The sequence below is a fragment of the Dendronephthya gigantea genome, unplaced genomic scaffold (assembly GCF_004324835.1).
Source record: "Dendronephthya gigantea isolate DGI-Jeju-01 unplaced genomic scaffold, DenGig_1.0 000105F, whole genome shotgun sequence".
In the NCBI taxonomy this organism is placed as follows: domain Eukaryota; kingdom Metazoa; phylum Cnidaria; class Anthozoa; order Malacalcyonacea; family Nephtheidae; genus Dendronephthya; species Dendronephthya gigantea.
Window position 1 is genome coordinate 85,091 of NW_021163115.1, and position 14,245 is coordinate 99,335.

Genomic DNA, 14,245 nt, shown 5'->3' on the forward strand with positions numbered 1-14,245 from the left:
ATGCTCGCAGCTTTTTAATATAATGGTTATTTTTATTAGCCAACCAACTATTTACATGTTTGCAAATCGAGTTTCCCTCCTATTCAAAATGGTGGCGCTTTGAATTATGGTTTAGCAGAAGGCAACCATCTTGAATATTCACAATGTAAAGCGCAATACACAATAATTGAAGAGGGTTTTTAACGACTGTAGTATGATCAGGCACGTAACATATTGTGCTTAAACTTAAAGTTGAGGTGCACGCCAAACGACGCTTCTAGACCCCAAATTCTGGAGGCATTATGTCATCTTCACATCCAAACAAACCGCCTGAATCGACTAAGGCATAAGCGGCCATGTTGGAACTGCGGAAAATTTAATTGAAACTATGTTGATTCACTCCTCACACTAAGCTGTCACAGCCTTGATGTCAAACAGATTCTATAGGTTTATATACCACTGTACTTTCAATGATTTGATACAGGGTTTCTTCCCAAAGAAGTGATATTTGAAGGATTTTCTTTAATGACTGTGCACTATGTTAACACTACGAGTAACAAAAATAAACCTTTATTACATACTAGAAGCATAAAATGTTGTGCCTGAGAATACTAGGTTCTTTCAAAAGTTTGGTTACTCACGTTTGGTACACTCTATATATCACGATATATCTAGTTAACTATATCAAAAGGAATATCAATGCTATGTATACATTACCACATCAAGCAGCGTTTCCAAATATTATAGTCCGCTAGTACAAAAATGTATACCCAGCTATTTTACAGTCACTAATATTGCTGCTATATTAAACTTTAATTCTAACACTTTATAAACTCAACTTACACCAAGTAGCAAGTATATGAAACGATATTTTTACAATTTTGATCTGAAAAGAAAAAATTTTTAACTTCTGTTTCCATTAATAGATGTCTATTATATTTTTGGGATATATTTGTTATGTGCATTAGCTAAGTGCGTAGAACTAGAATTGGAATTTCCGAGAATATTCTCTTCATATATACATTATATCATCACCACCACTATCAAACTATTTGGTTGTGACATCCTTTCGACACACTGGACAAGATCGGTTATTCTACAATGGGAGAAAATAGTTTTAAGGCGCTTTTACACTATGCAACTTTCCTTGCAACGTGAAATGCAATTCTAATTTTGAGGGATGTTGAATGTGAAATGCAATTCTAATTTTGTAAAGATGGCTCAAAATGCTCAGAAGACGTTATCGATCGTAAGAAATGTTCGCATTTGACAACCTTAGATGCCTCAGGAGTAGAAATGAAACGAAATTCCACCTTGTTCACAAAATAGCAGCTTACCTTAAGCCATCTGTCAATACACTTGGCATGGAAATCATGATTACATGGCAATCGTCGTAATTTCTCTTTATTAGAGTAGTTCATCATACAAACAACACAAGATCCATTCGAGGAATCTTTAGAAGCCGCGCTGTAGCGAAACGCTGGGATGACTTCCATCTCTGAAACAAACAACGACGACACCGTTTATGTTACGAATCCATCAAGAGGAACATTAAAAATGAAACTTGAATGTGTTGGAAAAAATCCCTAAATACCTAGATAGATCTTTAATTTTTTAGTATGAATGCACAAATTAGGTACCGGTAAATAGGTAAACCTTGATATGATATACAGGCTGGTTTATTGCTGGTATAACTTGCGCTTTATGTACGATTTTTTCTTTTGATAGATGTGAAAAAGAGGAGAGGGCACAAATAACGAATATGTCATAACTGCTAGCTCGTTCGGGCACTTGTATATCATAAAGGCATAAGACGGAGTGTTTCAAGGAATGCAAATGAAAGACATTTTATGTCATAAAACGATATACGTACCACCCTTGGACAGACCCTTTGGTTTAACTTGACCCAATCTTTCCGTCAAACTCCACAAGGCCTAAACAAACAGGAAATCTCCAGTCTAAACTTCTGGTTTTAAACCTCTGGTATTATACCGTGCTATACGTATTCTATGACCGCGGGGTACAAACCTCGTAATCCTCACGCTCCTCATCACCGTCACCAAAGTGACGTAATCGCGAATCTGGACCCCACCAGGATCTGTATAAAACAAGAACAATTGTACTTCATGAACTAACCAACTTAGTGACCGATCCAAACCCGAACAAGCACGGTATGGTTGACGTCGTTACCCCAATCCACATTTATCAGTGCTCCACTATTGTATTGGTAGTCTGGGCACGGATAAAATTGGATTGGGACAGCGACTTTATCCGTACCGTACCTAAGTGTAAACGGAACTTTAGCAAAAAACATTCAGACAACTTTCGACGCGACCGCTAACATTAAAGAATGTTATTTCTAAACGCTTTCATATTCTGTGATTAGGACAACATCGACTAAGAACTGCACGAAATGACGGGTAGTTCCGAGCGAACGCCTCTAACGCGCCTTAACAAGTGAACTGAGATATAACTGGAACGCTAGCTCTGCGAAAAATTTCAAGCCAAGATGGTGGAAATATCAAGTCTTCCTTGTAGGTATGATCCAGGCCTCCACGCGGAAATTTTGTAGATGAAATGGCGGCAATTATGATTTTACCTGTGAAATTTCCGCGCGAGAGGCCTGGATCATACCTACAAGAAAGGCTTCATGTTCCACCATCTTGGCTTCACTCATTAATGAGGGAAAGACAGAGAGCTAGCGTTCCAGTCTTATTTGAGTGGGCTTAACCGCAAAGGTAGGAATAGTTCAGGTACGGACTTCTAACTGTATCAGTTAAAATTAACGGCGTTCGGGAAAATATTTTGTGATCGTTGAGAAAAATACGTAGTCGGTGGTTGCTTGATGCAAATCTATACAAGTTTACTGCCGATGAAAATATAGTCGTTTTTTGAAAAAGATGTGCTGCACTTCAATTTATATCACTTCAGTAAATTTACAGAGGCATGCAACATTCACAGACATTAGTGAGCTCTAGCATGTGACGTTTTTGACAACACAAACGGCATGAGTAACGTGAAAAGACTGGGTCAAGGATTGTGATTTTTGAAAAACAAAAACTTTACTTCCAGTTAACGTACGCGTCGTCAAAAACGTCACTTGCTTAACTCACTATTGTAAAGCTACGGACTGCAAAATACTTACAGCAAGGCAGGCAACATGAGATCTGGTATATCATATGGTCGCAATTCTCTTTCCAAAGGAGGTGACGTTCGAAGATTCTAAAAACATTTGAATAAAGGTTAGAAAACATCGGAAAACACAGCGATAGCCTAAGCGTTGGGTACAGTCCGTAATGTGAACAAACGTATCTCCTAAAATATATTCCCTCAAATATCAAGAACTTTTAGAATATTTAGATCAGAGATATACGAAAAGTAGTAGCTACCTATTGTTACGAGCAGAACCATCGAAGACACTATACAGACGATTCAGTTACGGAATACATTTTTATTTAAGGCTTCAAGAATGAAATACCATAGAGAAGTACGTAGTTAAAACTACGTAACACAATATCTTGTTTTAATATTGCGTTTTTAATATAGACCTTTTTCATAATGACGTCAAACGTTTTGCGGAGCCTATCAAATTTCGTGTAACATCAGATTCTCCGCGTTTGACGTCATTATAAGAAAGGTATATTGGTGATTAACGTAAAGGCTGCTTTCCACTGTAGCGTTTCTCCTTATGCGTGGAAAAATTTAAATGCCTTCAAATTGTTATTATTTAACGAATTGGTTTACAAACGAGTACTAAAATATGCGGAAAACTAAGTTCTTTCGACCTATTTTCGCAGCTTTTCCCAATATGACATATATAAGGATTTTGACTTTCACGTGCGTGTACGTGCGCGTATAAAAAGGGGGCAGTGGAAAGCAGCCCTTAGGTCGTATGAAGTTAAGCCTTATTTTGCAGCACTATAATGGAATAAACACTTACCATACGAACGGGGTTAGTTTCAATTGTTGGGTTAGGCCTTGTATAAACACTAGAATGTACTCCAGTTTCTTGACGTTCAGGCGCTCCGTTCTAGAGAAACAAGAATTGTAACCTCACTCAGTCTCTCTATGGCAATAAAAATAGCCGGATCCTCTTTATACAGGGATTTGGGCAATTTGAAGTTGCGTGAGGCAGAGAAACTCTTTCAAACAGAAAACTCTGTCGAAGTCGAGTTGGCATTCCCTTATTAAGCCAAGTTTTTTTTTGTATTTTCCCAATTAGATACCCAATTATTTTCAAAATACCCAGAAAAATGTTCACATTGTTCATCACGTTTCGGCGTCATTTTATCTTTTTTGAGCTGGCAGAAACATTTTAGGTAAAGATCAAAACTTGACCTGATACAACTGACTTCAAGTGCCTAAATATTGAAGCTGCATTTTTGATCATGAAATACTGGTATAGAATAACTTGAACAAAACCTAAATAAGTTTCAATATGACAAAACACGCTTCTCGACTTTGAGATTTCGTCAGAAGACTTCGAGATGCGTTTTTTTTAGTCAAATGTAAGTTAATGTTACACGCAACGCAAGTTCATGTTGAAAGTTGTTTCATGTAACATTTTTACACAGCATTCGATGCTGACAAATATATGAAACATTGAAACAAACCTGAACACTTCTATCAAAGTTTTCAGCAGCATCTGAGAAAGACGTAAAAGGAGAAGAAATATGTTCAAGTCGTTCTCTAAGTTGTCTTGTTTGTTCTCTGAGTCGTCTTTGATTTCGTCGAACGGCGCGTATCTGGTGACTGGCGTCACGACGTCTTTCATTGTGTCCCTCGTGAGATTCCTGGAACGTTTCGATAAACAGGTTAATGTTAAACGCGGATATTTCAATAATCTTGACAATTTTTTTCGGAAAATTTCTGTTGTTGAATTCTAGGTTTCAACAATGCAAGTTATACATGCAAAATGATTTTTAAAATGTAAAGAATATAATAATATACGAAGATATGTACATACTGTACATCTTGCAATTTTTTATCTCATATAGCTACCCGTCAAGCGAAAAATGAAACCTTCAGCTGTTAATTTGTTCCTAGCCCATTTTTTGACCGAGCGTGAGTTCTGTACTCATAAAAAGCCTCGGTCTGATATTTCACAGTAGCGAGGTCAATAATCGGTTTGTTATATGGTTGAACGAAATATACGGACCACGGTCCGGACCGCTCTTCAACCAATAAGAAAAAATTGCAAATTTTGAAAAGCCATATAATAAGTTTAAATATTAACTTTCTGTTTCCGTCTATGTATATCTGGATGGGCGTCGTAAAAACCTTTAAAGCTAGGTTACAATAACTACTGAACCAGGAAGATTTTTGAAACAACCCACTCAGCTTACAAAATAGCTGTTGAAAAGTTTGTTTTGTACTAAGATTTGCATCAACCAAGGGTTAAGATAACCGACTTTTTATAACAACCGGCGCTAGGATCCACCCCCGTGATTTCATTCAATTCGTAATCTGTGCAGTACAAGCACAAATATTTAGGGGGTGAAATTTCGTGTCACAGACGTTTCAGAACTGAAAAGCTAGAAACTAGAAATGTCTACTGAGGACTCACTCCTGATGGTTAAAAGAGCTGGTACATGAAGCATGCCGCTAACCTGGGAATGAAGATTTGAATGAGTGGATAGTCGACTCCATTCACTTCTAGGCAGGAAATGTGGTCTAATATTGTCAGTGTCTGTTGTTAATCTTGGTGGACTAATACGACTACAGCTAGGGCGGGAAAATTCACCAGCAACCCCAGGCTGACCAGAAGAATCATCCTATCAACATAGAAAAAAAAATCAAGCCTTAACTTGCAAGTGCGATTTTGATAGCTGTTAACGAGTAATTAGTTATAAATACTCTGACGCATAAGAAGTCTTATTTAAACATCCGGAACTAATTTAATCGTTAACATCTCCTAAGGGAAGACGATCGCAAAATATTGCAAAGAAATTTAAAGTATACACGGGCCTTTAGGGTTCTTTCCTTTATACAGTAAAAACGGTCAGATCGGTCCTGTTTTATTTAAGTATACAGACATACTACAGTATTTAGGTACACGCATACTATTTTGGCGTATATAATTGAGTAAGCTCAACAAGAATACTGAACGGGATGTTACGAAAGGAACTGAAAGAGATGTTACAAACGGAACTGAAAACGCTAGATCAATAACGCTTGTGGCACCACAGATAATCTTTTAAAATTCATAATCATTTATGCAATTATTCCGATTAAATTGTTGTGTAATGTATACGGTGTATTTCTACACGGTGTATTGGCCATTATAGTTTCCAGTTATCTCGCATTTTAAAGTTTGCTGATCTATGATTCGAAACGAAAGTTCGAGTTAACCGGAATGTATTCGACCAAGGGAAAACAAGGGGAGGGAGATATTAAGGCCTTATAGCTACACTGAGTACTGCAGTCTACTTACATCATCAACAAGGATAGTTGGCTCGGAATTATCAACACGAAGATTATTCAAGAAATGATTATATCTCGCAGTATCGCCTCTTGAGGTAACACTACCATTATGACGCTCTTCCACTGGATGACTTGCGTGGTGTGATGATTGACGATGACGTAATGACATAGCTCGTCTTATACGTAATCTGTTATGGTCTGAGAGGAAGCGACCACGCATGATCTCAGCGTAATATGGCGAGCTTTCGAGGGTTCGAAGGAAACTAGAAAGAAATAATAGTTCAATTCGTCAAGGCTAGTATTCATTTAAACACGCGGTAAAATCTTCCGTGTCATTGCATTCACATGAAATCAAATATCTAAAGTTAAAAAACTGATTTTTAAGATTGCCGCGTGGGGGCCTATTAAGGAGGTGATGGAAAAAATGAGGTAATTCCATTTTGGAAACAGCTTATTTGATAGCGGATTTTTTTTAGCAAAACAGGGCTCAAAATAACATCCGTAATATCTCCTGAGAAAACGACCGACCAGCCTCATTCTAACACGGTCAGAATCGGCGTTTGACGTGTCACTACATCCACGACTTGTACCTTTATGATTGACTCAACATGATCAAACCGGAAACTAAATCCTATGTTTTGAGACGCACAGATTCTCGTGAATGTGTGTCGCTACAAATGTACAACATGCATTGTTAGTGAATCGTCTTATACATAGCGTTTAATAAAATTTAGCAAACGCCTGGCAAGCTAAAAAATTGAACGGTGAACAAGCACATTTGGTCGGCTATTCTCGGTTGACCGACCGTTATTTTGAGCCCTAGCTGTTTAATACAAAAATATTGTATTGGTGATGTTGAGTTCCAGGTGAAAAGTCTCGAATGTGCCAAAAGTGATAATCGAGAAATGCACCATTTTCAAGCAAGGAGGACCGTACTAGATGCTTATTTGGGGGGGGGGGATTGTATACTCATATGCCCCACTGATTTCTTTTGTACGCTATTTTTTCTATGAAAGGTAAACATAAATATACATAAATACCCCCCCCAATTGGACGGACTAGCTACGACCCTGCTAGCAAGCACAAAAGTAACCCGTTTTTACAGTAAAAAATCATTTATTTGATATATCATTAAACATTTAACATACCTCGAATTTGAGTTTAACAATCATATAGAAACCCAAGGTTAGAAAAACCTATCGAAAGGTATTTTGCTCCGATAATTTGAAATCCGCAAGTTTTATACGTGTTCGATGTTGTAAGAAATTTAATTTTCCAATCTAATTTTTTTCGCGTCAGAAGTTCAACGAGAAGGGAAAATAAACTGTGTCAATTCTCACACTGTACCTTTGGCTGTCAGCGTTATTGTCAACGGAGGAGCTCTCGTCTTCATTATCAGTGGTCAGATCAATAACGGGTACATCAACACGGGCTCTCTTTGAGTTATCAGCTATGATGACACCATCCACAGACTCGAGACGTCTTCTTCTCGGGTGACTTCGTTCATTACTGTCAGGTATTTCAATTACTGTTGTATTTCCCCCCGTGCCGGTTGGTCGTTCTGGTGTATCCAAAAGAATAGGTGACCTCGAGTTGCAAGAGTTTACCATTGTGCTGGAGAAGAAACGAAGATAACTACTTTAGTTGAATAATCAAACCTTAGATGTGTGAACATAGTATTGCTGGATGCAAATGTAGCAAGCATGCAGGGCCCACTTTCTAGGAATGGTTAAGGCAATTTACATTTTGCAGAAACGACACTCAAAATGTGCGCTCTTTAAATCTACTACCTCCTGGTAAACAATTTGAACTGCAGTGATGCAAGGTTTTCTTTTAACATGAGGGTTTTGCACAGCACGAAGTTAAAACGGGAGGGAGGACACTTTCGCAACGCATGTCCACCATGAAATTTTTTTTTTGAAGCTTAGAACTGATTGCTCTAACGTTTCAACCTTCTTTTTGTTATGCCTTAATATATAACATGCAAACTCAATTCCTTATCACTGGTGGATGATTCATATTTTAAGGGGGGGGGGGGGGAGACTGCACCCCCTACAACTGATATTTACCAGATCCACAATTTACCATATACAGTAGCTATATATTTACAGCCTGTTCAGGATGTAAATATTTACTACAATGCCAAAAGTATTCTGTTCATTAATACAAGCCAACCATAGGTAATCACAACAATCAAACTTTATTACATATGACCCTACTTGCATTTAGATGCACATTTATTATACACTAAAAACAACATTCATAAAATTTAAATATTCACATCTGTAAAATAATAAAATAATTAACAACCTCATTTTTTTCATATATCAGCTGACTCAAAGCATATATTATAATACTGCATATAAATGTATATTATTGACTAACAATCTCACATTAATTATCATATTTGATATTTCACACAACCAAAATATTTATTATACTCAGCAATAAAGCAATTTTTAAAACTCAAACACAACTATAATCTTACTTTTTCATATATGGCTTGATGCAAAAACACTTCTTATATAATATTTTAAGACAAATTACAATTGTAGAGAAGATTATTAACTGCATTTTATCGTATATGGTGGGATTCAGATACCTATATATTGCAAAATATTGTACAAATAATATGCATAATATCCACTGCATAAACTTGATTTTCTTATTATTGATTGAAATTAGGTGCAAAATTACCATCATCAGTGATGAAAAATACAGGCACAAAAAGATAAAACAATTTACACAGTGTACAATTTAAAATTACAAACTGCATTTACATTATACCAACATTTGATATCACTGAAAATGGTAATTTTGCAGCTGTATAAATCAACAAAACTATGCTTTACTTATGCATTACTTATCTTGTCTTATAGATTGAGTTATAACAGTCATATTAACAAAATATTCAAACAACTGCATTCTATTCTCAACATGGCACAGCACACGGTGCATCTTTAGTAATGAATCTCATGAGAATAACAAGCCTTACTTACAAGAGATAATAGAATAGTATCCTATATGTACATCACAATTCGAAAGTGAACACTTGGATATCAAGACCCACAATGCATTGAAATAGAGCATATGTACCTAAATGTGGCTTGATGTTTTTATAGACCATTACTTATCCTGATTTATAAATTGAGTTATAAAACACATTAACAAAATATTAGACAATTGCATTCTGCTATCAACATAGTGCACAATAATGTATCATTAGTATACATAACTTGGGAGGAACTAGGAGAGCTACATACAGTGATAATGTATCTTTACTTATTAGTACACATAACTTGGGAGGAACTAGGAGAGCTACACACAGTGATAATGTATCATTAGTACACATAACTTGGGAGGAACTAGGAGAGCTACACACAGTGATAATGTATCATTAGTATACATAACATGGGAGGAACTAGGAGAGCTACACACAGTGATAATGTATCTTTACTTATTAGTACACATAACTTGGGAGGAACTAGGAGAGCTACACACAGTGATAATGTATCTTTACTTATTAGTATACATAACTTGGGAGGAACTAGGAGAGCTACACACAGTGATAATGTATCATTAGTACACATAACTTGGGAGGAACTAGAAGAGCTACACACAGTGATAATGTATCTTTACTTATTAGTACACATAACTTGGGAGGAACTAGGAGAGCTACATACAGTGATCAGTTATTCTTTATTACATGGCACTTAATTAAATATTTAAAAGAAAGAAGCACTGACTGTTTATGGATGTAATTATCAAGATTCCCACTTGCAAGGATTATTCTAGAATGCGGGATACAAAATTTTTTGTCTATGTACATTTTTCTGCTACAGTGACGACAATACAAGCCTAGTATAAATATCGAATACCACCTGAAACAATAAATTATGACAATGCATGTTTTGTTCACTTGTAACAGCTCTTGGTTGCTATTCCCTAACAAACACATGTGGGTATATAATAATATTCAACTATAAAGAATTCTTAAGCAGATTTTAATCAGGAACATACAGTATATTTTGAACCCACACAAAGCATTAGAGACAGAATGATTCTTGAATTCTGTACCGGTACCACAATAGCCATCACAGGAAGTATAAGAATCAAGTACACATACTACACATGATGCATATATACTTCATGAACAGTGCTTGACCAAATGCTTCTACTACTGCTTAACTAGTTTTTAAATTCCTTTGAGTTCACAGAAGAATACTACACAGGATGCATATATACTTCAAGAAAAATGTTTGACCAAATGCTTCTACTACTGCCTCACTAGTTTTTAAATTCCTTTGAGTTCACAGAAGAATTTATAATGTATAAGTAATCTTTTGTGTAAGATACCCAATGAATGAACAATTAGGGTACCCTTATACCACTATCATAGCATATATATCAAACATTAGAAAAATTCACAAAATTGTCAGTCAGCATACTCCACATACTCAAACAAAATTGCAAAGATATATATACATGTGTCTCTCTATATGAAATTAAAAGTAATAGCAGTAGCCCAAACCCATATTTAAATGAAAAATAGTTCAATTAATCCATGTACTTTAGTTAACTCTTTGCATGTTTTTGTACAAATAGCAAGACTTAATAGATAGAGTGGGAACTGTGAAAGCAAGCATGGGATGTTATGAAGCAATTGGGAGTATGTGGCACAAGAAGCTAGGAATAAATAGGGAGAACATTGTATATTGTATAAAAAGGTTTTCATTTCGCTTTTCCCCCAACTTTATTATTTTTTTCTGTCATACGGCTAACACATTTACTTCCCAATAGATGGGTGGTGTCAAATTGGTGAGAAAAATTCTATTCTAATGTTATATTATTGCAGTACTGCCAATGGTAATAAATACAAAAATTTTCAATCAGCGATTCCTACTAACCAAGTAGCACATAATACAACCTACAAGTGGTAAGTAATGGACAATCACTGCATATTGGGACAAACAGAATGTAGTAACCCTGGTTTTTCTTAGGCATTGTGTTTCACATAGATATACATGTAATAGAGAAAGATAAATATGTCTAAAATGTCCCATCTTCTATAACTAAGCAGACATTAGAAATTCCACAATCAGGCATCTCTTTGGCAACACAATGTATTCCAATTTGTTTTGATTTTTTGTTTTCTATTGGCCCATTTTTATCATGTGTTTTGCCCCCATACAAAGCATGCATTCTCCCATATTCATTTTCACACTAACTCTCCTGAGAAAGGCCCTCAGGTCGAAACGTCGAGAAGTGTTTTGTCTATTTTAGGCAGTTGTTATACCACATTTGTTGCTAAATCGATACTGTTGAAGAGTAATAAACCTTTACAGTGGTAACCTTCAAGTCTTTGAGCAAAACATGGCTGTATTCACCCTGAAATATACACTGGGTGATAAAGACAGATTGTCAAGTATTAATTAATTCAACTAGTTTTTTTTGTATTTTTCCTTTATAATATTCACGTTAATGCTAGCCCAAAGTGAATCTGAAAATGACTAGCATTACTACATACAAGAGATAATTCATCACAAGTCAAAAAATTATCTGATATTTGTCATATCTGAGCCAAATCCCTTAATTAGAAAAGTGAGTCAACGCTGTGAAGTCTGAACAAGGAGCTGCAGGGCCCAGTGCTAGACTCTCTAATAAAAAAGGCCATGCAAAGTACTTCAACACAGGCAGTCTGCTATCACAAAAATGTTTAGAATAGTATCTCATATATACATCAAGGTTGGAAAGTGAACCTTTAGATATTAAGAGCCACACAGCATTGAAATAGAACATATACCTACATGTGGCTTGGATATGGGCCAATTTATACCACAGCCCAATTTCACATCAAAGCTTTCCAGCTGAATCACAGAACGCTTAGCTAAATATTTCATCGATAGTGTATAATATTTTCTATTCCTTAAAAACATTTCCTTGATAATAAACTAAAGAAAATATACTGCGTCACACACGGCAGAAAACACATATTAATCAAATTAAAATATGCGAGGAGCATTTCAATTCAAGTCGCATAAAATTGCTGAAAGATCAGTACATCGACAAAAATTCCTTCGACAGAAAGCTATCGCGTATTTTTCAATATAAAACAGAGAATTTGGCTGAAATATCCCATGATAAATATAAAGGAAGTATTCAAAATATACGAACAACGTAATGCATGAATTGTTACTGAGGTTATATTACGTTGTTCCACAAAATTTCATAATAATTCCCTTTGCCCAAAGACAATTTTGCCCTAAATATCTCGCTTAAAGTTTCGAGACGAACAACTGAAAGAAAATACCTTAGTATTTAGTTTAGAAAAGTGGCGATTGAAGTCTCTTTCCCGCTGTTGAATCGGCCAAATATATTTCCTAAACAACAAAAGGATGCAAAGATATCAAAATTTTCTTGGCTACATATTTATATAATAGATGGGAGTACTCGTGTACTCGTAGAAACAAAACATTTTACATCATAAAGAAACGATTTTTGAACTTACCCAACCTGAATTCTCAGCTAAAACTTTGCCAGCAAGTGTGAAAATATTGGTAAGATGATGAAAGAGAAAGCTAACAAATCGGCAAGACAAAGCTTTCGCGTCTATTTAGGCCAACAAAACAATGCTTCCCTCGCTGGCACTTTCTCAGCTTTCAAATTGTTGTGTCACAGTGATTCAGGGGGCTTCATGGGATCACGACGGTTAATTTAGGTGAATTTATAATTAGCTGAGGACGACCGCTGTCTAAACTACGCGTGGACGCTAATGAGAAATACATTTCATTACAATAGCTAACATAGCACAAAATATTTAAAGTGTCTATAAAATTACAAATTTTTCGTCATTTTGTACTTTCGACAGCGGAAATTTTGACTTTGACAATAAAAATGTCTAATTCGAAATATAAACACGCGTCTTTGTACGTTTTGTGACGCTTTCGCAATATGGCCCATACAATCTGTTCTGCAGTTTGGCCTGTTGGTATAAATGCACGACGTACAGTTAAACGCTAAATTTCAGGGGCCGATTGTACGAAAGCCATACAGTACCGTAACGCAATCCACTGCTGCTTGCTGGATAGTGATTTTTAACCGCGTGAAAAACAGGGCCTAGAAAGCAATGGGGTCAGTAGACGGATTTTGCACCTAAAGTTATTAAAGAGAGTCCCCAATTTAAGAATATCAACGTTTGATCAAGGTTACACCGAAAAACGAGCATTTTAGAGCGACTGAGAAACATAAATCCAGTATCTTGCTCTAGCCACTTATTTTACGGCTCACAAATCTTGGTTGAGGTCACGTACTCCTGAACTGTTTGGCGTTTCTTTTTACAATCACTGATAAGGCACTTTTAATTACTTGCTTTAAGAGAGACACATTTATTCATTTAATGACTCAAAGAAAGGCATCTTTGCTAAAAAGGGGGTTCATCTTTCATTCTTTCTTTTCAGAAAAGTAGGGGAGGGACACTAGCCCTTGACGCCGACAACAAAAACGAAGAAAATGACACTGAATGATGGAGGCAAATGCCACACAGATATCTCAAGACGACATAGCATCCAGACTGAGGAAACATTCTCCTTGTTGAACGCAATAATTCATATATAAGTGCTGCTAGAAAAAGCATTTAAAATTAGTTCGCGGTTTTGCGATTTAGTATAAACTTTGAAATATGAAAGTGAAAAATTGCTGGGAAGTCAGCACTCAGCAATATATATGTACCAGGAAAAACGGGGGCATAATAGTTTTGTTGAGGCACCTCATGACGTCACTCACGTCAAGATCTCAGATCAGCTTGATCCGGAGATCGACTGGTTTCTAAAATATCATTATAGTT

At 36.1% G+C, this 14,245-nt stretch overlaps 1 protein-coding gene across 2 annotated transcripts; it reads right to left on the reverse strand.

The window, feature by feature from the left end:
• On the reverse strand, positions 1-13,102 carry LOC114534755 (E3 ubiquitin-protein ligase arkadia-like). Of its 2 annotated transcripts, none has more exons than XM_028556230.1 (12): positions 12,916-13,102; positions 12,713-12,782; positions 7,750-8,016; positions 6,413-6,665; positions 5,589-5,753; positions 4,593-4,772; positions 3,920-4,009; positions 3,125-3,201; positions 2,008-2,077; positions 1,853-1,913; positions 1,317-1,477; positions 1-1,075 (listed from the first exon to the last, which is right to left on the reverse strand). In XM_028556230.1, the coding sequence occupies exons 3-12, from the start codon at positions 8,010-8,012 to the stop codon at positions 1,028-1,030; spliced, it is 1,368 nt and encodes a 455-aa protein (XP_028412031.1). In that variant the 5' UTR covers positions 8,013-8,016; positions 12,713-12,782; positions 12,916-13,102; the 3' UTR covers positions 1-1,027. The 2 variants fall into 2 exon arrangements, with proteins under 2 accessions (XP_028412031.1, XP_028412030.1); XM_028556229.1 differs by having other exon boundaries at positions 12,911-13,102.
• Between the last annotated feature and the right edge of the window lie 1,143 nt (positions 13,103-14,245).